This window comes from Molossus molossus, unplaced genomic scaffold (genome assembly GCF_014108415.1).
Source record: "Molossus molossus isolate mMolMol1 unplaced genomic scaffold, mMolMol1.p scaffold_m16_p_6, whole genome shotgun sequence".
NCBI classification, from domain to species: Eukaryota; Metazoa; Chordata; class Mammalia; order Chiroptera; family Molossidae; genus Molossus; species Molossus molossus.
Window position 1 is genome coordinate 23065374 of NW_023425399.1, and position 27229 is coordinate 23092602.

Below are 27229 nucleotides of genomic sequence, written 5' to 3' on the forward strand. Positions count from 1 at the left end.
TTGCCATGATCAGGGACATTCCCAAGAGAGCAGAGCATGATGACATGCTACCTCTGCCCTCCTTCTCAATAGGCCTAAGATTTTAGGAGAATCCAAAGCAACTATTTGTCTAGGGAGGGTCAGAAAGAGCTCAGCAGGCCTCAGAGGCACAGTGCACTGTGACTAGGATTCCCAGGAGACAGGTCCACCCTAGTTGGGATGTGGCCCTGGGCAGGACTTACTCTTGTAGTGGGCCACCAGCTCCTGCAGGGTGCTGAAGGTGCTTCGTGGGGAGATGTAGAAGCCCCCGTTGTCCAGGGTCCGGATCTTATAATGTTTCACTGCATCCCTGTGCTGGGGGTCGTAGTCCCGCACAGACAAAGAGTAGCTCCCTACATTGGCCAGAGAGAAACTGCTCAGAGTGGAACCTCGGAGGCTTGTCACTTCATGTCAGTACCCTGACACCCCTGTAAGGCCACTGCTGGCACCATCCTGGCACCTGGGCAGTTGAGCACAAGGGTAAGAGTAGGTTGTGGAGTCAGGCTGCCTGGGTTCTTGTCCAGGCTCCTCCATCCAGCTGTGAAACCTTGGACAAGTGAGTGTATCACTTCTCCGTGCCTCAGTTTCCTCATCTGTAAAATGGGATTGGTCATGAGACCTCCCTATCTCATCCCATTGCCTGATAATTGAAAGAAGTAATGCTTGTAAAGTAGTCAGGATGTAAACTCTCAGTAAATGTTGTCTGTCATCATCATCATCATCATGTATCTATCCATCTGTCTGTCTATCTAGATCAGTGGTTCTCAACCTTCCTAATGCCGTGACCCTTTAATATAGTTCTTCATGTTGTATGTGGGTGTATCTGCATGTGGGCAGACCCGCCTGGAGACGGATAGAGGAGTGGTGTCTCATTTCCTAAGACCATCGGAAATATGTGTTTTCTGATGATCTTAGGTGACCCCTGTGAAAGGGTCGTTTGACCCCCAAAGGGGTCGCGACCCACAGGTTGAGAACTGCTAATCTAGATAGGTAGTGTGGGGAAGACTGGGTCACCTTTGGTGGTCTCGCTGTCCCGGATCATGAAGGAGCCCAACACGTTGCCAGGGGCCAGGAGTTGGCGCTCTGCATCCTTCCGACTGATGCCTTTGAAGAACCACCTGGTGGAAAGGGGCGGGGGAGACAGCGTGTGAACCACAGGCGGCAAGTCCTGTCCCACTGACAAGGGGCACTGGGATACCAAGGGCCTGGCTTCGTGCAGCATCGATTTTCCTCAAAGATTCTTTTGGGAAATACAATGATTCTTTTGATATTAAAACAGTTATTTTAGCCCGGCTGGGGTGACTCAGTGGTTGAGCATTGACCCATACACCAGAAGGGGTGCCGCCAGTTCGATTCCTGGTCAGGACACATGCCCAGGTTGTGGGCCCAATCCCCAGTGGGGAGCATGCAGGAGGCTGCCAATCGAAGCTCTCTCTCATTGATGTTTCTATTTCTCTCTCCTTCTTTCTTCCTCTCTTTCTCAAATCAAAGAAAAAACATTTTTTTAATTAAAAATAAAAATTAAATAGATATTTCACCAAGGTTGAATCCAGGTTGCTGAGATGTTGGGGAGTTGTTCTTTAAGAAAAATAACACAGCAGTACAAATACAAAATGTTCAGGGGTCATTCCAACACTACCCAATGAAAGGGGTAAGGAGATGGACAGAAAGACTGAATGTGAAGACACAGTAGTCTTAACTAACTGTGGTCAAAATCTTACTTTTGCAAATTTCACAAGAACACATGACATTCTTCTCAGGGCCTTGAAGGCCCATGTGAGTGAGGGTCTGAGCTTTGTCACCTTCACAGTTTATCTTCCTTTGTGTAATACAAAGTCAAATATAAAATTGGTATGAGTTTCTAAGCAAATATGCGAGATTTCAAATAATTTTATACTTGGGACTATATCCTTGGATCTTTTGTTCATTCTCCCAGAATACTTAGTATACTAGGTGGGAAAGTTCAAGCAGCAGCAGCCAAATCCATTCTCACCCTCAGCAGGGTGAGCACTGATTCATGTGCCGTGATGGAAAAAGCCCCAGACCAGAGGTCAGCAGGCTTTGACCTGCTATAAACCTGCTTTGTGACTTTGAGCAAGTTGCTTTTCCTCTCTGGGCCTCTGTATCCTCTGTATAAACTACAGAGAAAGAAAGCTAACATTCATCCACCCCACAACTCTGTGGAATTGTTGCCCTTATTATCCCCATTTTATAGATGAGAAAACTGAGGAACAGAGAAAGCAAGTAACTTGCCTGGCATCATACAGCTGGGAATTGGTGGGGCCAGGCTTCAAATCCAGGCAGTCTAACTCTAGACCCAAGCTCCAAACCACCGTGCTACACTGCCTGCCCTTCCCCCAACCCACTGTCTTCTTTGATTTCATTTTGTGAGTTTTTTTTAATTTTATTTTTTTATCCTCATTCGAGGACAATTTTTCATTTTTTGTTCAGATAGGTGGGAGGGAAAGAGAAGAAGAGGGAGAGAGAAAAACATTGACATGAAAGGGACACATCGAGTGGCTGCCACCCACACGACCCAACCGGGGCCGGGGACAAACTGCAACCGAGGTACGTACCCTTGGCGGGAACCGAACCCAGGGCTCTCTGGACCGCAGGCCAACACTCTATCTGCTGAGCCAAACCAACCAGAGTTGTGTGGTTTTTTTTTTTTTTTTTTTTTTGCTCTCTCTCTCTTGTTTTTAATTGTTGAAGGTATTACAGATGTCCCCCTTTTATCCCCACTGGCCCCCTCCTTCCTGCTCCTACCCTCCCTCCTGTCTTTCCCAGCCTACTGTCCATGTCCATTAGTTGGGCATATATGCATTTAAGTTCTTTAGTTTATCTCTTCCCATCCCTCCCACCCCCATCCTTCTGAGGTTTGTTAGTCTGTTCCCTACTTCCATGTCTCTGGATCTATTTTGGTCGACAGCTTATTTTGTTCATTATGTTCCACAAATAAGTGAAATCATGTGGTACTTGTCTTTCTCTGACTTATTTCACTTAGCATAATACTCCCCAGAACATCCATGTTGTCTCAAAGAGTAAGAGATTTCTCTTTCTTACAGCTGCATAGTATTCCATTGTGTAAATGTACCACAGCTTTTTTATCTACTCATCTACTGATGGGCACTTTGGTTGTTTCTAGATCTTATCTACTGTAAATATTGCTGCTATGAACATAGGGGTGCATATATTCTTCCTTATTGGTGTTTCAGGCTTATATTCCAAAAAGTGGGATCACTGGGTCAAATGGTAGTTCTATTTTTAATTTTTTGAGGAAACACCATATTGTTTTCCATAGTGGCTATACCAGACTGTATTCCCACCAGCAGTGCACTAGAGTCCCCTTTCCTCCACACCCTCACCAGCACTTGTTGTTTGATGATTTGTTGATGCCATTATGACAGGTGTGAGGTGATATCTCATAGTTTTAATTTGCATCTCTTTGATTATTAGAGATGTTGAGTATTTATTTATATGTCTCTTGGCCATTTGTATGTCCTTTTTGGAGAAGTGTCTATTCAGGTCTTCTGCCCATTTCTAAGTGGGTTGTTGTTTTTCTTTTGTTGAATTGTATGAATATATTTTGGATATTAAGCCCTTATTTAGTGTATCGTTGGCAAATATGTTCTCCAAGAGAATGGGTTCCCTTTTCATTTTGATACTGGTTTCTTTTGCTGTGCAGAAGCTTTTTAATTTGATGTAGTCCCATTTATTATTTTTTCCTTTGTTTCTCTTGCCCTAGGCAATGATGTATCAGTGAAAATTCCACCACATATGATGCCTGATATTTTTCTGCCTACATTTTCTTCTAGGATTTTTATGGTTTCATGGGTTACATTTAAGTCTTTTATCAATTTTGAGTTTATTCTTGTGTATGGTGTAAGTTGGTGGTCTAGATTCATTTTTTTTTTTTTTTTTTTGCATTTAGCTGTCTAATTTTCCCAACATCATTTACTGAAGATACTGTCTTTTCTCCGTTGTATGCTCTTGCCTCTTTTGTCAAATATTAATAATGCATACTGTCTTGGGTCGATATCTGGGTTCTCTGTTCTGTTCCATTGATCTGTATGCCTGTTCTTATGCCAGTACTAGGCTGTTCTGATTATGATGGCTTTGTAGTATAGCTTGATATCTGGTATTGTAATCCTTCCCACTTTGTTCTTCTTTTTCAAGATTGCTGTGGCTATTTAGGGTCTTTTATGGTTCCATATAAACTTTTGGAATATTTGTTCTAGATCTGTGAGATATGCCCCTTGGTACTTCAATAGGGATTGCATTGAATCTGTAGATTGCTTTGGGTAGTATGGACATTTTAATGATGTTGATTTTTCCAATCCATGAACATGGTATATGTTTACACTTTTTATATCTTCCTCTATTTCTTTATTCAATGTCCTGTAGTTTTCTGAGAACAGGTCTTTTACCTCATTGGTTACGCTTATTCTTAGGTATTTTATTTTTTGTTGTTGCAATGGTAAATGGGATATATATATATATATATATATATATATATATATATTAGTTTCCCTTTCTGAGTTTTTATTATTGGTGTATAAGAATGCCATCGATTTCTGGATGTTAATTTTGTATCCTGCTACTTTGCCAAATTCATTTATTAAATCTAGTAGATTTTTGATGGAGTCTTTGGGGTTTTCTTTGTACAATATCATGCCATCTGTGAATGACAGTTTTACTTCCTCTTTTCTGATGATTTCATTTTGTAAAATGATTCATGCCATGGGAAAATAGTCTAACAATGTTACAGGGTACACAGTTAGAACTGTCTCCCTGACAGATCTACCCCTAGGAAGTTATCCCACAAATCTTGCACAAGGAAGAAATGCTAGTGAGAAGTATTCAAAAAGGAATAAGAGTGTAACAAAGGGGACCTACTTTAGACAGGGTGGTCAGGGAAGGCCTCTCTGAGACCTGAAGGATGAGAAGGAGCCAGCCAGGCAAATAACCCTAGAAAGAGTGCTCCAGGTAGGGGGGATAGGGAATGCAAAGGCCCTGAGGCAGGCACAAGGCTGGCTTTGCTCATGTTTCCTTCTGGAGGGCAGGAAAATGGAATACTTACTCCTCTGTCTCCAGAGAGTCAACGCGGGCGACGTAGTTGCTTGGGATGTAGCCCTCTTTCTGAGTGGCCAGGGACCGAGCTTTCCACCACTCCCCAGACCTAAGGGACAGGGAGCAAAGGGTCAGGGGACAGAAGGACTCCCCCTGGTCCTCTTGGGCTCCTCAGCCTTGGCCTAGAATACCCCCTGCACACACCCCATGATTAGGGTAGGAGTATTTACAACAGTCCCATTGTGCATCTGAGGGCCTGTGCCTGCATTCACAGCCCTCAGCCCTAGGTCTTTGGCCCTGCTCTTTTCCCCTGGGCTTGCAGCCTTGGCCTTCCTAGCCAAGCCCAAGGTGGGGCCCTGTGTCCATGGCGGACTCTAGGGCAGTGGTTCTCACCCTTCCTAATGCTGCACCCCTTTAATACAGTTTCTCATGTTGTGGTGACCCCCAACCATAAAATTACTTTTGTTGCTACTTCATAACTGTAATTTTGCTACTGTTATGTCTTAGGTGACCCCTGTGAAAGGGTCGTTCGACCCCCAAAGGGGTCACAACCCACTGTTCTAGGGGTTCAGCTAGGGCCAAGAGCCAGAGGGAGTGGGCTAAGGAGTTTGACCAAGCATAACCACTGCCATTTTTTGACCCCCCACATATACTAGACACGACACCCACTGATGGTCAAGACTGGAGGAGATTGGCAGTAGCAAACTCAGAGATCCAAGGATTTCTGAATGCAAAGGGTCTGGTCCACAGGTAATCCTGCAGCTTGACAGGAGCCAGAGGAAGGCTTTCCTGGGAAAGTGCTTTGAGCTGTTCATCCACACCAGGATGTGCATCATTAGTAAGTACACACGCCCATTTGTTATGGCTTTTAGCCAGGTTAACAGCCAACTCTTCCTCCTCCATTATGATCAGGTTCTCATCAGTCATTTACACCTTAATATAAGGTTGCCTACCAGGTTCTTTATTGAAGCACAAAAGAGCATATAACTGAGTATTAGAGTTAGTTATATCTTGGGGGAGGGGAATGAGGACTCACTCCTCCAGGACCACCATCCGGTCTCCCTTCTGGAAACTTAGGTCTTCACGGTGAATGGCCTCGTAATCATACAGGGCAATCACGATGTCCTCAGAACCTGCTGGGACATGAGACATGGGATAGTGAGGCTTTATCTGAGTACCCCATAGCCTGGGTATGTCCCATCCCAACACCTGGCACTCAGCCCTGGACCCACTGATGTGTCTTATAAATAAGCATCTTGCCATGCTGGCTGCGATTCTACAGTTTAAAGCTAACTGTGTTTTGTTCATGTTATTAAACAGTGTGATAGGAACAAAATAGCCCATATGAAGTACTTTGGGGCAATTTAGGGGATTTTTAAGGGTGGTTTTGACTGTTTGGGACTTTTGCCTCAAGCTCTGACTGAGAACCTAACCTAGTCCTTTATATAACACAATACTCCATTACAAGGGTTTGCCAGATACTTACCCTCCATGGACCCTGGGGGGTTGCCATTGCTGGTGTCAGGTCGCTGCAGGGAAGAAACAGAAGAAGGGGGTGAATCCAATAGTGTGTGGCGAGCCATAGAAGGCCTGTGTCAAAAAGTATACCCAAAGGCCTCCTATCCCAGCACTGTGAATCATGGGAAGAGGCCCAGAGAGGGCAGGGGAGGCGCCTAAGGTCACACAGCACATTAGGGATATAGCCACAACAAGGATCCAGGTCTCTGGGTTGTGGGCTCTGCCCTTGGTTTTGGACATACTGGGGGACACTGGCTTGTCTCTTCCCCTTGACATACAGTGAAAGGGTTGGTCCAGATCCATGTTTTCCAAGGTATGTTTGAAGAAACCCTGGGTCCACCAACATGTTCTATGCGTAAAGGCTCCATGATGTATGTGAAAGATCCTAAGTGTCTATCTCAAGGGGAGTTGGTGCCTACACTGTGGCACAAGCAGCCCTTATAAGAGGGAGGTTGAGCTTCATTCTTGACACAAACCTCAAAGACACATTGTTGAGTGAACAAAGCTCGTTCTTCAGAATATGATAATTTACACAAAATGCATATACACATCCTAAATACTTTCTGTGGACACATACTATGCATGTGTGAGTGTATATTCACGGCAAAGATTTGCAAGAATCCTCACCAAACTGACAACCGTTGATGCCTCTGGGGACAGGGGTGAGACCTCTGGGGAGGGGTCACTGGTCAGAAGAAACTGTAGCATTTACTGTGATTTGTGACTTTTCTTTTCATGGCGAATATATTCGTGTGTCACACACTTAAATATACAGTAATTTAAAGAAACGGGTTTGGGAAACACTGAGAAGTACATTCTTTTCTGGGGGAGTCACAAGCCCGTTGCAAAGATTCACAAAGGCCTTGAGGAGTTCTCTAGGGAAGGAGCCTGTTTTCACAAACGGGTTTGTCCTGGGAACCGTTTCTCTGAGGAACACTTACTAACTTACCACTGAACCAGTGTCCTGCAGGAAGGAAACAGTGAATGGCTGAATATAGAAACCCTTAAATCTGATGCTCAGAGAGGACAACCAGAAACTGGTGGGAGAAAACCCTCTACTTCCCACTGGTGACAAGCTAGAGGGCCTCAGAGAACCTGAGAACCTGGCTCCTTAGCCACAGAAAGGGCCCAGGGTCAGGCAGGTTGGGAGAGAGGCAGACCAGGAGTGACCGAGGGTTTAGGATATCAGCTCAGGACATCACCAGTGTGAGAAACTCTTGTAATCTCAGGCTGTATTAAAAGAGGTCAAGCCCTGACCAGTTTGGCTCAGCGATTATAGCGTCGGCCTGCGGTCCAGAGAGACCCGGGTTCGGTTCCCGCTAAGGGCATGTACCTCGGTTGCAGTTTGTCCCCAGCCCAGGTTGGGTTGTGTGGGTGGCAACCACTCGATGTGTCCCTTTCACGTCGATGTTTCTCTCTCTCTCTCCCCCTCCCACTCTATCTGAACAAAATATGGAAAAATGTCCTCAGGTGAGAATAAAAAAAAAAAAAAAAAAAAAAGAGGTCAAGTGTCAGATGGAGGGAGGTGACTATTCCAGAATGAGCCCTGTTCTAGACATCATGCCTGGAGAAGGGCATGCAGGGTGGAGAGAGTTCAGGAACCCATGTTATGAGCAAAAAGATTTGGAAGAAATTAGTGGGTTAGGATAAGATCTTTGCCTTCAACCTCTACAGGCTGTCATGGGGCAAAGGGAGTGGATGTGTTTGGAGCGGGCTAAGGGGTAGGTTTGGGAACAAGGAGTAGGAGTTATGGGGTAACAGACTGTCCTTCAATACAAGGAAGAACTTTATAAGGGGCGCCAGGAAAAGGAGAACACATCTGCCTCTGGAGGCAGCAAGGACAGGCTGTGCTTTTTTGGACAGTCTCAGATAAGGAGATGGACTCCGGAGAGGGAGAAAGCCCAGCTGTGTGACCCCTGGGAGCCATTTCACCACTGAAAGCCTTGGTCCCCCTGACTGTAAAGCGACAGAACTCCTTCCTCACAGCTTCGGTGAAGATTAATGATGTGGAAACCTCTCATTCTAATGCCTGGAACACAGTAGGTATCGATGGTCACAGCGCTTGCTGCTGCTACCAGGACTGCCATCACCATGGGCAGTACTGCTGTTGTTAGCACCACGATCACTGCTATTACTGCTCTCTGACTATCACTGTCACGACCACCATTACTAGTGGTGCTGTTACCATGACTGCTTCTGCCACCATATTCCCACAGTTCCCACCGTTACTGCTGCCCCAGTCATTGGCCCTCAGCCTCTGCCTCTGTCGCTCTTGCTCCTGTCATTGGTACTTTGGAACCTGCATGGCCCAACTTTGAATCCTGGCTCTGCCCCACACCAACCATGTGGCCTTTGACAATTTATTTAATCTGTGGCTCATATGTAAAATGGATGTCATAAAAATTGTGACCCACTCCCTGGCCAGTTTGGCTCAGCGGTTAGAGCGTCGGCCTGCGGTCCGGAGAGACCCGGGTTCGGTTGCCGCTAAGGGCACGTACTTCGGTTGCAGTTTGTCCCCGGTCCTGGTTGGTCGTGCGGGTGGCAGCCACTCGGTGTGTCCCTTCACATCGATGTTTCTCTCTCTCTCTCTCTCCCTTCCTCTCTCTCCCTCCCACTCTATCTGTACAAAAAATGGAAAAATATCCTCGGGTGAGGATAACAAAAAAAAACAAAAAAAAAATTGTGACCCACAATCAGATTATTGTGGGGATTAAAGGTGTTAATAACTGTAAAGTGCCTAGGATAGTACTTGGTTCATCGCAGGCTCTGGATAAACGTAAGTAAATACCTCTACCAGCATTGCATTTCTCTTATTGCTGCTATACTCCCACTGGTGTTGTTGTTGCTGTTATTACTACAATTGTTGTTACAGTTATTGCTATGACCCTGATAGTATGTATCATCATTACTGTCATTACTTCAACCGCTGTTGGTACTTGTCTGGTCACCCATTATGCTCAGCACTGCTTCTGCTACTTCCCAGGCTTGAGGCCTGCCACGCTCACTGGGACCTGGTCACTGGAGCCCAGGCTGACAAGCCAAGGCCTAGTGGCAGGACAAGGAGGAGTGACGTCCTTGTCCTGGGAGCTCAGTGCAGACGTCTGCTGAAGAGTTAGGATGCTGCTCCATTGCACTAAACATGCCTGCTTACCCTTGGGGAGGCAGGAGGCTCTTAGGTCAATTTGGGACAGCATGGAGCAGCCTCAACTGCACCCCGGCTCTGACTCCCTCCTTCTTTCCCCACTCACCCGCTTGCCCGAGGATGTGGGATCCGGCACGTACACGGGGCTGTGTGGGTTGGCATTGGGCTCAGCTTTTGAGTTCTTGCCTCTGTCTCGGAGGAACTTGGACTTCACGCACCCCATCCTGCGGCAGAGAGAAGGGAGGTGAGCCCTGCTGGCACTGAGGCCCATGCAGGGGAGTCTTTGGTGCTAGGTTCAAGGTACCCTGCCCCCAGGCTGGCTTCTCCTCTCCTTCCCCATCTTACCTCCCCTGTCAGCCCGCTACCCCACCCTTGCCACGCAGAGCTCACTCTGCCCTTGCCATCTCTGGGCTTCCCCACATCTATGCCAACCATGCACCCGCACAGAACTGACACATTTTATAGTTATGCTACCAAGGACTTTTGCTGAGGAGAATTTATTCAGAGAAAGAATCATGAGATCATTGAAGTTCAATGACTGGAGCAGGGGAGCAGAGCAGGTGTTGATGGGCACAGCTGGTGGGCTCAGAAAGACTGATGACACTTGGATGCTCCACCCTACCCACACCTCACTCATCACTCGCCCTGCTCCCCAGTCTCAGTTCCTCATCAGCAAAAGAGGGGCGATAACGCAACCTACTCTCAGGGTGCTGGAAGGATGAGAGAAAGCATGTGGGCGGGCAGATACGCAGCACAGCATCAGGCTCAGAGTAAACAGTAAAGTGAAACTATACTATTATTATCTAATAAATTACCATTTTATATTAAATGACAAAGACAAGGTCACATAATGTGGCTCAAAAAATCAAGCTAAATTATCGTCAAGGCATCATGTTCCTCCTATCATTTTATAATTGCTTTATAACAGCTTCCTCTCCCTCTCTCTCCTTTAGTCTCACTGATTTATTTGATCATTCATTCATTCATTTACTCAGCGAACACTTATTGAGCACTTTTCTAAACTATGAATAAGACAAGCAAATTCATGCCCTTATGGAGCTCACACTGGAAATGAATGGGACACACAGGCAATAAACAGGCAAACAAATAACAAGATAGATTTAGTTACTGAAAAGTGAGAGGATAATAAAAGAGGATATGATAGGGAACAGCTCTGTGGAGCCTCTTTAGATAGGGTGGTTGGGGAAGGCCTCTCTGAGGAGGTGATACTGGACCTGGAGCCTGAATGACACAAAGGAGCTAGTCATGTAACACTGAGGAAACAGTGTTCCAGGCAGAGGGTACAGCAAGTGCAAAGGTCCTGAGGCTGGAATGTGCTTGGAGAGAATGAAGCACTGAAAGGTGGCCAGTGTGGCTGGAGACCACAGGCAGGGGAGAGGACAGGATGTGGTGAAGTACCACATCTTGTACAGCCAGTGAGGAAGTTGGATTGGATTCTAAGGGTGATGGGAAACCATGGAAAGTTTTAGGCAAGAAAATGATGGGGTTCAATTTAAATTATCCCACTGGCTTCTGGGTTGAGGATGGACTGTAGGGAGCAGGGCAGGGAATCCTGTCCACTGCAGTTATTCAGGCGTGAGATCATGGTGGCCTGGCCCAGGATGGTGGCTATTGAGGAGATAAGAAGCAGACAGGCCTGGCCGGTATGGCTCAGTGGTTGAGCATCGACCCACATACCAAGAAGTCACCAATTCAATTTCCGGTCAAGGCACATCCCCAGGTTGTGGGGGGCATGCAGGAAGCGGCCAATCAATGTTCTCTCTCATTGATACTTCTCTCTCTCTCTCTCTCTGCCTTCCTCTCTCTCTAAAATCAATAAAGAAAAATTTTTTTTTTTTTTTTTTTAAAAGAAGCAGACAGATTCAGGGCACTTTGGAGAGCTGGCAGACTGTGCTGATGGATTAATTAATTAATTTAAAGACACTTAAAGAAAACACATTTACCTGATCAGAGTCAAGTTTCATTGTAAAATGTTTACATTTTAAAAGAAATGTTTCATTTCTTTTCTCTAAATGCACACATGTGTTTGCTGAGGAGACAGGCTGTGAGCAGCCACATAAGGAAGTCATTGTTTTCCTCATCTTTGCACAACTGAAACTTTCTCCTAAAACAGTTAGAACTCAGTTATACTTGTTAAAATAAACATGTGTTAGTGGTTTAAGAAAAAAAAATCTAAATTCTTAGGCTTAGGGGAGTTACTTGAAAAAAAATTCTTTTTATTTACAAGGGTGTTTTCGTCTGCCTTGGTGGGAACTGGGAACAATTAACCACCTCAGGATTTCAGCGGTTTGTGCTTCAGTTGCCTTTTGTGAATAAAATAAGGAATTCAGACTCCTGGAGTGTTGGATCATTAACTTGAGAAGTTATCACAATTAATCACTGCTTTATAATGTGCTCATATTCTTTGAAAACAGAAATCAAACCAATACCTCTTTGGTTTGTGATAAATATCACAGTTTGGGGAAATAAAACAGCATATTGTATGGTTTTATATGGCATTACATTTTATATATTTTGATTAACAAGAGGGTGTTCTGTGAAGAGCACTGCTGTGTGATATAGGGCAGCTCTCTCCACCTCTCTGAGCACCTATTAAGTATTATTTACATCACAATTTACATATTCAAGATGGCCACAGGGTCCTGAGGGATGGCTTTCTGAAGGCCCTGTGTTCATGCATGATCCAAGGCCATCTCTGAGAAAGGATGATGGGGTTTTACCTCAAAGGATGCTGGTAAGCACAGAGTGAGTCATAAGTGTAAAGGTGTCTGGCACACAGTAGGTGCTCAGAAATGTTAGCCATAACCGTCTCTGTTTCCTAGCATCGTGGTCCTGCCCTGGAGCAAAAGTAAGACCAGATTGCAGTTTCTTTGGCCCATAAGCTTAGAGATACTGCAACACTTAAGGAGTTAACTTTTTAAAATAAAGAATTCCCATTACAGTGGGGGTGCATCTGTAATTCTTTCAACAATAAAGATTTTTAAATAAGAATTCCCATTAATTCAATATTTGCACAATATTACGATTTTTAAAAAGTCTCATATCGATGTCTCTCTCTCTCTCTCTCTCTCTCTCTCTCTCTCTCTTTCCCTCCTTCCCTCCCTCCCTCCCTTCCTTCCACTCTTTCTAAAAATTAATGGAAAAATATCCTCATATCCTCGGGTGAAGATTAACGACAACAACCAAAAAGTGACATACCAGCAGGAGTCCAATTTGCATAAAATGTGATTATCCCCCTAAACTATTCACTGCCCAGTGTGGCGTAGCCTCAGAAACGCTCATTTTCCTGACCACTAGACCTAGAAATGTGATGTGAAAAAATTTTTCTGCAGCCACATTTTTCAAAGTAAAAAGAAACAAGTGGATTAATTTTCAGATATATTTATTTTTTCAAATATGTCAAAATTCTTATTAACAGCTAATCAATATAAAAATTATCAGTTGATTACTTCATATTCTTTTTTTTTTCATGTTTTTCTCATCCCAGTGTGTATTTCACACGTACAGCACAAGTCAGTGAAGACTCGACATGTTTCAGGTGCTAATGCAGCATGTTTCCATCCTTGCACACAGCACACACCATCTTGCTCATGTCTGTGTCCCTCAATGTTTAGGTCAGTGCCTCCCTGGCACAGGGTAGGAGCATAGTGCATGATTAGTGAGTAAATGCCTGCCCAGAGCCCGTGATTTATGTAGTCAGTCCAACAGAAAGATGTCAGGATGTGGGTCCTGATCCAGGGACCCAGTTGAGAAGGAAAGACTGGACATAGAGAATTACATTCCAAAGCCACGTGCAAAGAAGCTGGTAGGGATTGGCACAGACCACCGGAGCCATACAAAAATTGCTAAGATACTTATTGAGCGAAAAAATAAATCTGCAAAACATATATAATATCAAGCCATTTTGTAAAATGCATTTATGTCCAGGTTCTGCCACTAACATGTATGTTAGTGGATATAGAAAAAGTAACCTGTTTATAATAATTGAGCAGCAGGATAACAATGAGTTGGGTTTTAAAGACCGTGGAGGATTTCAATAAAGATTTGAGGAAAGTCAAGAATGTTCCAAAGTCTGGCCGGTGTGGCTCAGTTGGTTAAGCATCGTCCTGTGCTCCAAAAGTTTGCCGGTTCAATTCCCAGTTAGGGCACATACCTGAGTTTCAGGTTCAATCCTGGTTGGAGCATTTACAGAAGGCAACCTAATTAATGTTCTTCTCTCACATCAATTTTTTTTTCTTTCTTTCTCCCTCTCTCTTTAAGCATGTCCTTGCGTGAGGATTAAAAAAAAAAAAGTATGTTCCAAGGAAGCATTGACTTCCAAAAAGTATTTGAGGGAATGTATAATATTAAACCATATACAGAACACTTCAAGACTCATAAAAGGTTATGCTACTCCATTTAGAAAGATTACAGAAGCCTAGGGTGTGACCACTACTGCCACCAAGTGCTAAATTTATCACTGAGCTTCCTAGTAGCCTAGGTAAAAAGGGAACTTGTACATTGTCACAATAAAATCCCAGTGTGGTCCTGGCTGGTTTGGCTCAGCAGTTAGAGCATTGGCCCACAGACCAAAGAGTCCCTGGTTCGATTACAGCCAAGGGCACGTACCTCAGTTGCGGTTGTTCCTGGCCTCAGTTGGGGTAATGCGGGTGGCAGCTAGTCAATGTGTCTCTCTCTATCTCTCTTCCTCCCTCCCTCCATCCCTCCCTCCCACTCTATCTGAAGATAAATGGAAAAGTATCCTTAGGTGAGGATTAAAAAAAAAAAATCTCAGTGTGAGGACCAGCAGCATTTAGAAATGCAGACTCTCAGGCCCCACCTCCCAGATCAGAATGTGTGTTTTAATGAGGCCCAGGTGACTTGTGCGCTCAATCTAGCTGGGAAGCACTTGCAAAGGGAACATCTGGAACATCTTTTGCACTTGCTTCCTCCGCATTCATCCCTCTTCTGATAACCACGCCTGGATTTTCCTTGGAAAACCACCCCTCTCCCACTCGGCGTGTAGGGGGTCAGGGGTTAACTCCATCCTCAAATTTGGGGCATTGACAACTTGACACAGGCCTGGCCAATCAGAGAATTCCATGTCCCCCTGACAACCAACAGTGGTTGGTTTGATTATTGGCCGGTATATGATGCTAGCTAGGCTATCAGAGAAAGATTAGGGGAAAGGCACTCTCTATACAGCTGCTGATGTAGATGTAGATGTAGAAAACTGGAGCTCTTGGGATAGATGTAGATGTAGAAAACTGGAGCTCTTGGGAACCATCCTGACATTATGAAAGAAGGGGCTGCCTTAGAAGGAAGCCACCACAAAGGACCGAGAACTGAGCAATGTTTCCTGATTCCTGATCATGTTTGAACACCTGGATCCAGCTATATCTGAAGCTTTTCAAACTCAGGGTTTCCCAGTTCATGAGCAAATACATTTTCAATTTTGCCTAAGCCAGTTTGAGTTGGATTTCTGCCACTTGCACCCAAATAGTCCTTACTGATTCTTGAGTATTTCTAGGCCACACTGGATGGGATGAACCAGAATCTCTGGAGATGAGGGCCTAGAATCTGCATTTCTAACAATTCTTCAGGAGATTCTTATGCACTAAAATTTGAGACCCACCAATGTGATGGAATGGGGACTGAACTTGGGGGTCAGAACTCGTATCTGGATCCTGGTCCTGACATTGACTGGCTATGTAACCTCGAATAAGTCACTTCCCCTCTCTAAGCCTTATTTTTATTTTTTAATCCTCACCCAAGGATATTTTTCCATTTATCTTCAGATAGAGTGGGAGGAAGAGAGAGAGAGAAACATTGATGTGAGATAGTCATCGACTGGTTGCCTCCTGCATGACCCTGATCAGGGCTGGGGACAAACTGCAACCAAGGTACGTGCCCTTGGCCGGAGTCAAACTCTTTGGTCCGCAAGCCTACGCTCTAACCACTGAGACAAACTGTCCAGGGCTCTAAGCCTCATTTTCTTCCCTACAAAACAGAAGGCACTTGCTTCTCAGGCTTGGCCCGAGTTCCTGTGTGCCAGGGATGTGAAAAGCTTTTTAAAACATGCCCTGGCCAGTTTGGCTCAGCGGTTAGAGCGTCAACCCACGGTCTAGAGAGACCCGGGTTCGGTTCCCACTAAGGGCACGTACCTCGGCAGCAGTTTGTCCCCACCACAGTTGGGGTTGTGTGGGAGGCGGCCACTCGATGTGTCCTTTTCACCTCGATATTTCTCTCTGTCTCTCTCTCTCTTCCCCCCTCCCACTCTATCTGAACAAAAATGGAAAAATGTCCTCTGGGAACATGCCATGTTCTTGACTAGTGCAGTTCACAAGCAGGCTGTAAGAGCAGAAGTAGCCCCCTCGGGCCCCAATCTAGCTTAGAACTGCTGACCTCTGGCAGACACTTCCTCAAGTCACTGCCGAACTCCCGTAACCTGAAACCCGCTCTTTGCCCCCTCAGCTCCTGCTGGTGCTGCATGGAGAGAAATGAGACAGGTCAGCCTGCTTGCCCCTGCTGCTTCCCACAGCCACGTGGGCTCAGAGACTCCTCCTGCACTCTCAGCCCAAGGACAGAGAGCAGGGTCCTGATTGAGCATCCCGTGGAGTGGGCAGCAGATGGTCTTGTGAGAGCTTTTAGGTTCCAGCAGAGGCCTGTGAGGGCGGGTGGTGAGGAACCCTGGATTCTGGTCCCACCTCAGCCACAAGCTCATTGTGTGACCTCAGGCAAATCCTAACCTCTTTCTGGACTCCAGTTTCTCCAAATATGAAGTGAGATGTGGGATAAGTTCTCTGAAGGGGACGGCTATCGTTTTTTCCTGAATAACATGCTTCCCCTTATTCTGACAACAGCTCCTCAATTTTCCTTTGGGAACCATCTCTCCCTCATTCTCAATTCATGGATTAGGGTAGAGTTGGCTTCAACTCCTGGCAGTAAGGGTGGGTTTGTGACCAAGGCTGGCCCAACAGAATTGCAGTAATGGAAGCAGAGATAGGCATATGACTCAGTCCTGGCCAATAAAAGTTATACATTGGCTTTTGGCTGGAATAGTCTTGTAGTTGCAAAGCAGAACCAAGAAATGGAGAAATACAGATTCTCAAGCCCTTGGATCCAGCCCTGCTTGCAGCTGATGTGCTCACTGACTTTACAATGACCCTTTCCTTCTGCTCGAGTCAGTATGAGTTACCTGTTTGTCCCCTTAAACCTCAAAGAGTCCTGCCTAGTGCAGAAGAAATTCTTACAAGGGATTGCAATTCATACTCAAATGAAAGTGGCTTATGGCTTCCTTGATAGCAATTTTTGATAGGAGAGAAGTAGAGGGCACTAGACCCATTAGAGCAGGTGAGGATGTATGGAATATGAGCCACATAAGCTGATGGCACTAAAGCCACGCCTAGAAAGTGCCTGGCATGTATTAGGCGCTCCATATACATTCGTGGAGTGAATGCATTATGTTCGGCCTTTTACAAGCCTTACCACACTTGGTTGATTTCAGGACCAGAACTATGAACCCATTTTTCAGATGGGGAATGGAGGCCCATGACAGAGAGAGTTTCCAGGTGGTCAGTGGCAAGTAGGATGAGAACACAGTTCTCTGCCTCTCATCCTCCACTGGTGTCAGCTTCAGAGGCTGTGGGAAAGGGGAGGAGGGGAAGGCAGGATGAGGAACCCAAACAGGAAGCTCAGGAAGGCAGACCGCCAGGGGCCCAGGGCTCAAGACTGTCCAGTTAGAGGAACTTTCTCTTCTCAGAACAACTCAGCCTTGGGGGTGGGGGAAAGTCTTCCTTCATCAACAGCCAATTCCCTGAGGATTTCTAGGGTGCAGAGTCCTCCAGCTCCTTCTCTTCATGTTCCCTGACTATCTTCTGAATAAACTACCCAAACCCTCAAGGGACTATTGTCCCTAAGGGATATTTGGGAGTTACACCTGCCTTCCTCATCTCTTCCCTTTTTTGACCCCAGCTTCTTTCTGATCAAAGAGCCCAAAACTTTGACTTTGCAAACAGGAAGGGATTGGAGAGACCTTCATTTTACAGGTGGGAGTAGTAGCCGCAAAGATGCTGAGCATTGTCTCATTGTGTGTTGGAGCAAAGTACTGAAGAGGAACTTGGGGCCTTTGGTTGACACCCCTGCAGGGTTAGCTCTGAGATGCCTGTGTTCCAACTACTTGTTTCAAACATGTAGTAAATTCTTAGCATGTCCAATGTTACCTCTAAGTCACTTGGCCAACTCCATAATTCAAGGGCAGTTGTGAACCTCCTGAGAATAATACTATGTCTAAGGTAGACAGGGGGCAGGGAAGTTTGGAGGAAAATGTAAAATGGGATTTGAAGTCAGAAAGACTTGGGTTTAAATTCTCATTCTGCCTTTTACAGCTAAGCAAGCACGCCTTTAAAATATAAACCAGGTCGCACCCCTTCTCTGCTCAAGACCTCCTGGGGCTCCCATCTCACTTGGAATAAAAGCCCAAGTTCCCTTTGGTTGGCGAGGCTCCACGATCTGACTCAACCTCACAGCCCTGCTTCCTACCAGCCCTCCCTTGAGTTTTCCATTCCAGCCACACTAGCCTCTTGCTATTCCTCAACTCACCAACCACACTTTCACCTCAGGGCCGTTGCACTTGCTGCTTTTTAGAGTGTTCTTCATCCAGAAAGCCTTTTTACTTCACCCAGGTCTCTTCACAGATCATACTTTCTCAGAAAGGCCTTCCTTCATCACCCTGGCTAAAATAGGAACACCTGTCCCCAACTTCCATCACTTTCTAGCCCCCTGCCAGCTATATCCTTCATGGCTTTAACCACCACCTCATGTGGCGACCACAGGATGAGCCTCCCAGATCTCACCTGCAGAACTAACCAGTGGCCCCAGCTGCTGCGCTTTGATGTCCACCCCCATTGCCATGGGCTGCTCCGAGCCGATGACTGGGTGTGGCAGGGATACTGAGGCAGGCCCAGGCCAGAGGGACCTTACGGGAGACTTTGGCTAAGTCTCCTTGGCAGGCTTCTCAAGCTTTCCTTAGAATTGCACTGCAGTCTAAAATACTTCCACCTTTTCTTCCTGCCTTCCCTCCTTCCCTTTCTTCTTCATTTGGAGTAGATATGCCTTGCCATCTGACAGCTCTCCTAGCCTCTCCCAGCGTCTCCCACAGGCGTCCCCTCTAGTAAGTTTCTTGTCTATTTAATCTGAGAGTCTGCCTCTCAAAGGACCTGAACTAACACACCTATTATATTACCTATAGATTGGTTTATCATCTTTCTCCCCATAGAATGTGAGATCCCAGTCCTTCTGGGATACAGTCCTCCTAGGACACAGTAGGTGCTCAATAAATTCTTGAATAATTGAATAAGGTCTCCTTTTAGTTTCCTGGGTGCCCCAGTTTTCCCTGTCTAAACAATAGTTATGAGTGTGTATTTCAAATGAGAACAGCTGTCTGTGTTTGTTCATCTCTGCTTGGAGAGGAACAGTCTTTCCCGACTGAGTCTGAGTGGAGGTTGTCCCCTTCAGACAGGATGTGGTGGTCAGTTTGCCTCAGGGGCAACTTTTCACTCTGACCTCCCACCATGCTCCAAGGTCAGCTGCCCCCAAATCTGTCCTCCACAAATGGAAACCTCAAAGCCACAATAACACATGCACTGATCCTTTTACAGTTAATTTTGAATGGTTGAAAAGTAATAAAGTCTCAGTTTTTTCATTGTTTGTAGGGTATGCATTATTTTTCAAATTAACTTTCATCATTTAGTAAGACAGTACATCAACCTTGTTAAAAATGAGAACATTGTAGATAAACGTAAGGCGCCCTTGGATTCCTCCGTGTGCAGGACCTCCATGGCCACCCCTCGCCCTCCAGGTAGCCTCTGCTCCTGCACTTACATACCCGTATGTTGAAGCAGATGCTGTCGGTGGCCTGCCCTATCACTCTGCCCTTTACCATTTCTTTTTTGTTGCTGTTGTTAATCCTCACCCAGGGATATTTATCCATTGATTTTTAGATAGAGTGGAAGGGATGAAGGGAGGGAGAGAGGAAGATTGATGTGAGAGAGACACATCAATTTGTTGCCTCCTGCATGACCCCCACCGGGACTGGGGATCAAGCTTGCAACACAGGTATGTGCCCTTGACCAGGAATTGAACCCGAGACCCTTTGGTCCACAGGCCGATGCTCTAACCACTGAGCAAAACCAGCCAGGGCTGCCTTTTACCATTTCAAACCACTCTCGCTGGACTTCCAACTGCTGGTGCCTGCATCTCTTTGCCCAGGTGATTTCTCTGTGGCCACTGGTACCTGCTCTGCCCATGAGCGTGGCTAGAGAAATATCACTTCCCACCCTCAGGAGGAGCTCTCAACCAGTGACTGACAGGAGCCTCACCTCTTGAGTGTGTTCATGGTGTCCCAGAGCTCCTAGTGGAGCTGAGCTCCAGGTGCCCACAATGGTGACTGTCTTGATAACACACCTCTCTAGGCTGCCTTCTCTCTCTGTCTCGCTTCCCCACTTCCCTTCCAGGGTTTTCTAGGACCATTTCCCAAATTAAATAGTAAATGCATCTGAAGTCTTTTCTAGGGTCTGCTTCTGGAGAAACTGAAGCTTAGACATATATAGCCACGGAAAATATGTAGTATGTTTTTTGCGTATTAACATCAAAGGAATTGTACTGCATGAATTGTGAGGTGTACCCTTCTATTCCCATTTGGCAGGTGAGAAAATGGAGGCTCAGAGAGGGAAGGCATTCACCCAGTGCATCACAGCTTGTATGAGGCAATATCGGCACTTGAACTCAGGGCTTCTGTGCTCGGTCTATTATTTTTCTGGTAGTAATGAGGGAAGATCTCCTATTCTCTTGGCTGCACCTAAGTCTCCTGGGCCAAAGGATTTCAGGGTCATGTGGGAGCTGCTGGTGCCTTGGGGCAGAATTAAGGATGCAAATGCCATCCGGAGGGTGCAGCATGTGTGGCCTCGGACACAGGCCAAAAACAAAGGCACATTTTACCTTCAAGAAAGGGTTTCTTCTGCATCATTACCCATGCCTCTGAAAATACACTGAAATTTCCAGTTCTGGGGTGAAGAAAACTGGAGAAATGGGGTGAAGATCAAAGTGTTGTGCGAGTTTGTTGAGAAAGATGAAGGCTAAGAGAGATTGTACCACTAACTACTGTGTGGTTTGGGGAAAGTTACCTACTCTCTCTGGGCCTGGCATTGATTTTATTTATTTATTTATTTATTTATTTATTTATTTATTTATTTATTTATTTTTCATTCATTGGTTAATCCTTACTTAAGGATATTTTTCCATTGATTTTTTTTTTTTTTATCCTCACCCGAGGACATTTTTCCATTTTTTTGTTCAGACAGAGTGGGAGGGAGAAAGAGGAAGAGAGAGAGAAAGAAACATCAACATGAAAGGGACACATCGAGTGGCTGCCACCCACAGGACTAACCAGGGCCGGGGACAAACCTCAACCGAGGCACACGCCCTCAGTGGGAACTGAACTCTGGTCTCTCTGGCCTGCAGGCCGACGCTCTAACCGCTGAGCCAAACTGGCCAGAGCCCCATTGATTTTTTAAATAGAGTGGAAGGTGGGGGGGGAGAGAGAAACGTCGATGTGAGAGAGACATATCAATTGGTTGCCTCTTGCATGACCCTGACCAGTGCCAGGGATCAAAACTGCAACCAACGAAAGTGCCCTTGACTGGGAATAGAACCCATGACCCTTCAGTCCAAGGGTCAACCCTCTAACTGCTGAGCCAAACTGGCTAGGGCCTGACACTCTCTACCAGGATCAGCTCATGTGCTGAAATATCTCAGGCAAGAGAGGGGAGAAGTTGTTCAACATTCCTACATTCAATATTTTTGAGGCCTTACTATGTGCCAGGTGTCAGATGTCAAAGAGAAAGTGGTTCAGGAGACAACATAAAAGGGAAGCCTTGGTGATTGGAGGGCAGAGCTTGAACACTCAAATGGCTGTAGGAGCCCACAGGGCTATCCACATGAGGAAAGGGGTCCTGGCAAGGGTGGTGCAAACTGGCAGCTCAGGGGCAGTGTACAGGGCAGCCCCTGGTCAGCTTCACCATTGCTGCCATGAGCAAATAGCAGGTGGCGTGGGAGACAGAAGTCTTAGTCCCAGGACTGCTAACTCTTCAAAGTTTTCAAGAGAAGACAGAAATCCAAATTTATGTGCACTGTCTCAACCTTAAATGTTAGCAACTAATTTTAAAAATCACTGTGTAGAGCCAACTGAAATATCTCAGGCAAGAGAGGGGAGAAGTTGTTCAACATTCCTACATTCAATATTTTTGAGGCCTTACTCTGTGCCAGGTGTCAGATGTCAAAGAGAAAGTGGTTCAGGAGATAACATGTCTGTGCCCTGGTGGCTGGAACTTACTTTCTAGAAGAGTTTAAAGTCCAAGCCCTGGGCCCTGGCCAGTGTGCTTCAGTTGGTTGGACATCATCCTGTGCACTGAAAGATTGCCGGTTCGATTCCCAGAGGGAACACATACCCAAGTTTTGAGCTGATCCTGGTAGAGAGTGTGCAGGAGGCAGACAATTGATGTTTCTCTCTCTCTCTCTTCTTCCCTCCCTCTCCAAAAACCAATTTTTAAAATTTTTATAAAAAGGTGAAGCCCTGGCCAGTCCCCTGTATGCAAATAACATTCTCCTTTATCTCTGGGGTAAGAGCCCCAGAAAGCAGACTGGTTGGGGTGAGATTAAGATTTATGCTCATCATACCCATTAGGATGCTTATAATAATGGTATTTTTTAAATGTTTTTATTGATTTAGAGAGAGAGAGAGAAAAGGAGAGAGAGAGAGAAAAGAGAGAGAGAGAGAGAGAGAGAGAGAAACATCCAGGTGAGAGAGAAATATCAATCGGCTGCCTCCTGTATGCCCCCCACTGGGGATTTGGCCCACAACCTGGGCAAATGCCCTGACTGGGAATCAAACCGGGACCTCTCAGTCCATGGGACAACACTCAATCCACTGAGCCACACTGGCTGGGCAATAATGGTATTTTCTTTCTTTCTTTTTTCCTTTTTGAGAATTTTTCCATTTTTATTTTCAGACATCGGGGAGGGAGGGACAGAGAGAGAGAGAAACATCGATGTGAGAGAGACACATCGATTGGCCACCTCACACACGACCCCAACCAGGGCTGGGGACCAAACCACAACTGAGGTATGTGCCCTTGACCGGAATCGAACCCGTGACTCTTTGGTCTGCAGGCCAATGCTCTAACAACTAAGCCAAACTGGTCAGGGCAATAATGGTTTGTTTATTTATTTTTTATCCTCACTCGAGAACATTTTTAAATTTATCTTCAGATAGAGTGGTGGGGGGGGGGAGGTGGGAGGAAGAGAGGGTGGGAGAGGAAGAGAGAGAGAAACATCGATGTGAGAGAGACATATCGAGTGGTTGCCACCCACATGACCCCAACCAGGGACAAACTGCAACCGAGGTACGTGCCCTTAGTGGGAACCAAACCCGGGCCTCTCTCTGGTCTGTGGGCGGACGCTCTAACTGCTGAACCAAACCGGCCAGGGCAATGATGGTATTTTTAAAAGGAAAATAGTGAGTGCTGGTGAGAAAGTGGAGAAATTGGAACCCTTATACATTGCTGATGGGACTGTAAAATGGTGGGAAAAAATTTGGCAATTCCTCAGAAAGTTAAACATGGAATTAGTATATGACCCAGCAATTTCAATCCTATTTATTTACCCAAGAGAACTGAAAACAGGTGCTCAAACAAATACATGTACATGTATGTTCATAGCAACGTTATTCACAATAGCCAAAGGGTGGAAACCATGCAAATTTCCATCCACAGGTGAATGAATAAGCAAAATGTGGTATTCACATACAATGAAATATTATTCAGCCATAAAACAGAATAAACTACTGATACATGCTACAATGTGGATGAACTTTGAAACATTATGCTAAGTGAAAGAAGCCAGGCTTGGCAGGTGTGGCTCAGTAGTTGAGTGTCGACCCATGCATCAAGAGGTCACCGGTTCGATTCTTGGTCAGGGCACATGCCCAGGTTGTGGGCCAAATCTCCAGTGGGGGCCATGCAGGAGGTGGTCAATCGATGTTCTCTCTCATCGATGTTTCAATCTCTCTGTCCCTCTCCCTTCCTCTCTCTCTAAAATCAATAAAGAAAAAAAAAAATTAGACAAAAAAAAGAAAGAAGCCAGACACCAAAGGTCATCTATTGTATAATTCCGTTTATGTGAAGTGTCCAAAATAAAGTAATCCGTAGATACCAAAAGCAGGTTGGGGGTGCCCAAGGGCTAGGGGTGGAAGGCATGGGAGTAACTGCTTAATGGGTATGGTGTTTCCTTTTGAGGAGATGAAAATGTTTTGGAACTACATAAAGGTAGTAATTGCATAACATTGTGAATGTACTAAATGCCACTGATTTGTTCACTTTAAAATAGTTAATTTTATAATGTTATATAAATTTCACCTAAAAATATTACTACATAAAAGTGCTTTGATAGGATGGTTAAACGAAATATGGTACACTCAAACAGTGGAATATTATGCAGCCATAAAAAATTCAAGGACATTTTAATGACATGGAAAAATGCTTACAATGTAATGCTAAGTGAATAGGTAGGATACAAATTGTGCATGCGGCATTTTACTGATTATTTTAAATGAAAAGTACACAGAAAAGAAGACTACATGAAAATAAACTAAAATGTTTGTTGTCCAACTTTTTAAAAATTATGATTCCATGGTTTGAGTGTCTACTGAGTGTCAGGGATAGTGAAAGAGGTAGATGAAGATCTTTGACCTTCTGCAGGTGAGAACAGGGAACTTTGGACAGTGGCCCTGGGTCTAGAGAGAGCTGGGAGGTCAGCAGAGCTAGATTCTCCTCTCTTCTCTGGTCCAGACTCACCTGGTGACCCTTCCTGGCCTCAGTCCTCCTCTCCCACAAATAGAGAGAGCCATAGGTACCCCTTCTGGAGATCCATCCATCCAGCATCTTGGTGTTTTCCCCAAGAATCACCCACCCATGTGCCCAAGGCCACACATTCAGGATAGTCCCAGCACTATTGTTTGTTGTAGTGAATACCTGAAACAACCTGAATGGTCATCAACAGGGAAATGAGACACTCCACTTACAAGGAATGAACTAGGCCTTGCTGGTATGGCTCAGTGGTTGAGCATCAACCCATGCACCAGGAGGTAGTCAGTTTGATTCCCCGTCAGGACACATGCCCAGGTTGTGGGCCCGATCCCCAGTGGGGGTATGCAGGAGGTGGCCAATCAGTGTTCTTTCTCACTGATGTTTCGATCTCTCTCTCCCTCTCCCTTCCTCTATAAAATCAATAAAGAAAAAAAAATTTTTTTAAAGGAAAGAACTAGACCTCTTTTTCTAATCCTAGCTAGACCCCGGCAACTTAATGATAAGAAGGGGAAGAAAAAAGGAAATTGCAGAAGAATCTTACAGTTAGATAGCACTTATGTAGATCTTTATAATACATTTATAAAGGCATGGACTGGAAGGACTGTAATTCATGACAGTGGTGACCTCTAGGGAGGGAGAGAACCAGGACTGAGAGGAATACAAGATGAAGAGATTTCAATTTTATCTCTTACTTTTAGAAATTTCATTTTTTAAAAATCTGAAACAAACAACAAAATGCTAACATTTGTTCATTCTCAGTGGTGGGTCTCTGGGGTATTTACTCTATTATTCTTTTCACTTTTTCTGTATTTTAATCCCCATTTCCCACTCCCCAAAGGACAGTGAAGAGAAAGCCATGAGATAAGGGAACTGCTATTTACTGAGGCCTGCCAGCCACAGGTTGCACCAGTGGTTCTCAGAGCGCTGTCCCTAGATCAGCAGCATCAGCTTCCCCAGGGAATGCATTAGAAATGCAAATTCTTGAGGTCCTGCTTCAGAACTACTGAATCAGAAACTCTGAGGTCAGGGCCTAGAAATCTGTGTTTCAATGAGTCTTCTAGGTGATTCTGATGTACCACTAAAGTTGAGAACCACTGGGCTAGACCATAATGGCTATGACAGTAGTTAGCATGTTTTAAGCATGTAAACCTGCCTAGTAATGCTCTAACAGCTTTCCATCAGTAACTCAATCTAATCTTCAAAACAACCCCGCGAGGGAGCCATTACTGTTGTCATCCCCATCCTATAGTTCTGGAAAAGGAGGCAGGAAAGGCCAAGTCTTCTGCCCGGAGTCCTGCTGGCAGGTTGCTCCCAGAGGCCCCTTCCATAACCAGGACACTAAACTGTCTTCACCTACAGTACCTCTGTCATACTCCAGCTCTCTGCAGCCCTGGAAGAAAGAATTAATAGCCCCATTTGACTGATGAGGAAACTGAAATTCAGAGATGAGAGTGACCTTCCCTTGGTCACTCTGATCAAGGAAGAAAGTGAAGAGGCAGATAACCTTCAGTCAGTCCATGAGGTTTTGGGGTTTGACCTAGACCTGGGAGGGATCAGGACCCAGTGAAGGAGGAGGAGGAGGAGGAGGAGGAGGAGGCAGCTGCAGTACCGCTTGGGTGTGGCTCACTTGTCACGCCTATGACCAGCTGTCCCCTTCCCCAGGACCGCTGCCAACCCGCTGTGACCCATTACCCACCCCCACTAGGAACCTAAGGGCTGGCTCCCCACTCGCCCGCCCCCCAACCCCCGGGCTTCACGAAGCCCCATTTCTTCCTTCTCGTTTTTTAATTTTTTTCTTTTGCAGAAGGGGAACCTGGACGGCCAAGAGAAGCGGCAGCTCCAGCATAAAGGCACTCGGCCCAAGCTCCCCCTCTGCACCAACTTTCCCAGGGTGGCAGCTGAGGAACGCCCCCAGGTCTGCCCCTCATCCCACGGCCCGTCTGCCGCTCCCCAGACGGTCCTTTCCTGCTGCCCTGCAGCCTGCCCTGCCCACCAACCAGGTTCCCTCCTCAGCCCAAAGACTCGGGCCCCCCTCCCGGGCCAGTGTCCTCCGTGCCCCCGTCCGCGGCACTCACCTGGGCGCCCGCTCCTCCTCCTGCGGGCAGCCCGGATCCTCGCAGCTAGTGCGTGCCCCCAGCTCAGCAGCCCCCGGGGTCCCGGGGCACCCGTACCGAAGGAAAACGGACTGACTTTGAAGAAGAGGCTAGTGCGGCCCTCCGAGGGGCTTTTAAAGCTCCTTTGGAGCTGACCGTCCACCTTCCACTAGCCTCTAGGCTTGGGCTGTCCGCCGGGGCTGGGGCTAGAACTAGGGACACGGTGATGCCCACAGGCCATCTGGGCGTTTTAGTTGCACCGGGAGCGACGATAACCCCACCCTAAATCATTCTAACTCCACCCCCAAATGTTCTAGCCCCACCCCAGGGATCCCAATCCCCACCCACCTCCCAGGATCCTTATCCCGCCGCCTAAAGATTTGCTACCACTCACACGAGGTTTCTAATCCTACCCCCAAGGATTCTAACCTAGTCCCTGATGGATAATAACCCCGCCCCCAAGAATA

At 46.0% G+C, this 27229-nt stretch overlaps 1 protein-coding gene across 2 annotated transcripts in view; it reads right to left on the reverse strand.

Moving 5' to 3' along the window:
* HCK (HCK proto-oncogene, Src family tyrosine kinase) overlaps window positions 1-27008 on the reverse strand; it is a 42396-nt gene extending 15388 nt beyond the window's left edge. The window contains exons 1-7 of one of the 2 annotated variants that reach the window (XM_036244242.1): window positions 26745-27008; window positions 9855-9972; window positions 6575-6617; window positions 6125-6224; window positions 5099-5197; window positions 1033-1136; window positions 222-371 (exon numbers count right to left, since the gene is read on the reverse strand). In XM_036244242.1, coding sequence (XP_036100135.1) covers window positions 222-371; window positions 1033-1136; window positions 5099-5197; window positions 6125-6224; window positions 6575-6617; window positions 9855-9971 — 613 coding nt within the window. In that variant the 5' untranslated portion in view covers window position 9972; window positions 26745-27008. The remainder of the gene's footprint in view (window positions 1-221; window positions 372-1032; window positions 1137-5098; window positions 5198-6124; window positions 6225-6574; window positions 6618-9854; window positions 9973-26744) is intronic. The other variant, XM_036244243.1, reaches the window with a different exon arrangement.
* Window positions 27009-27229: the final 221 nt, after the last annotated feature.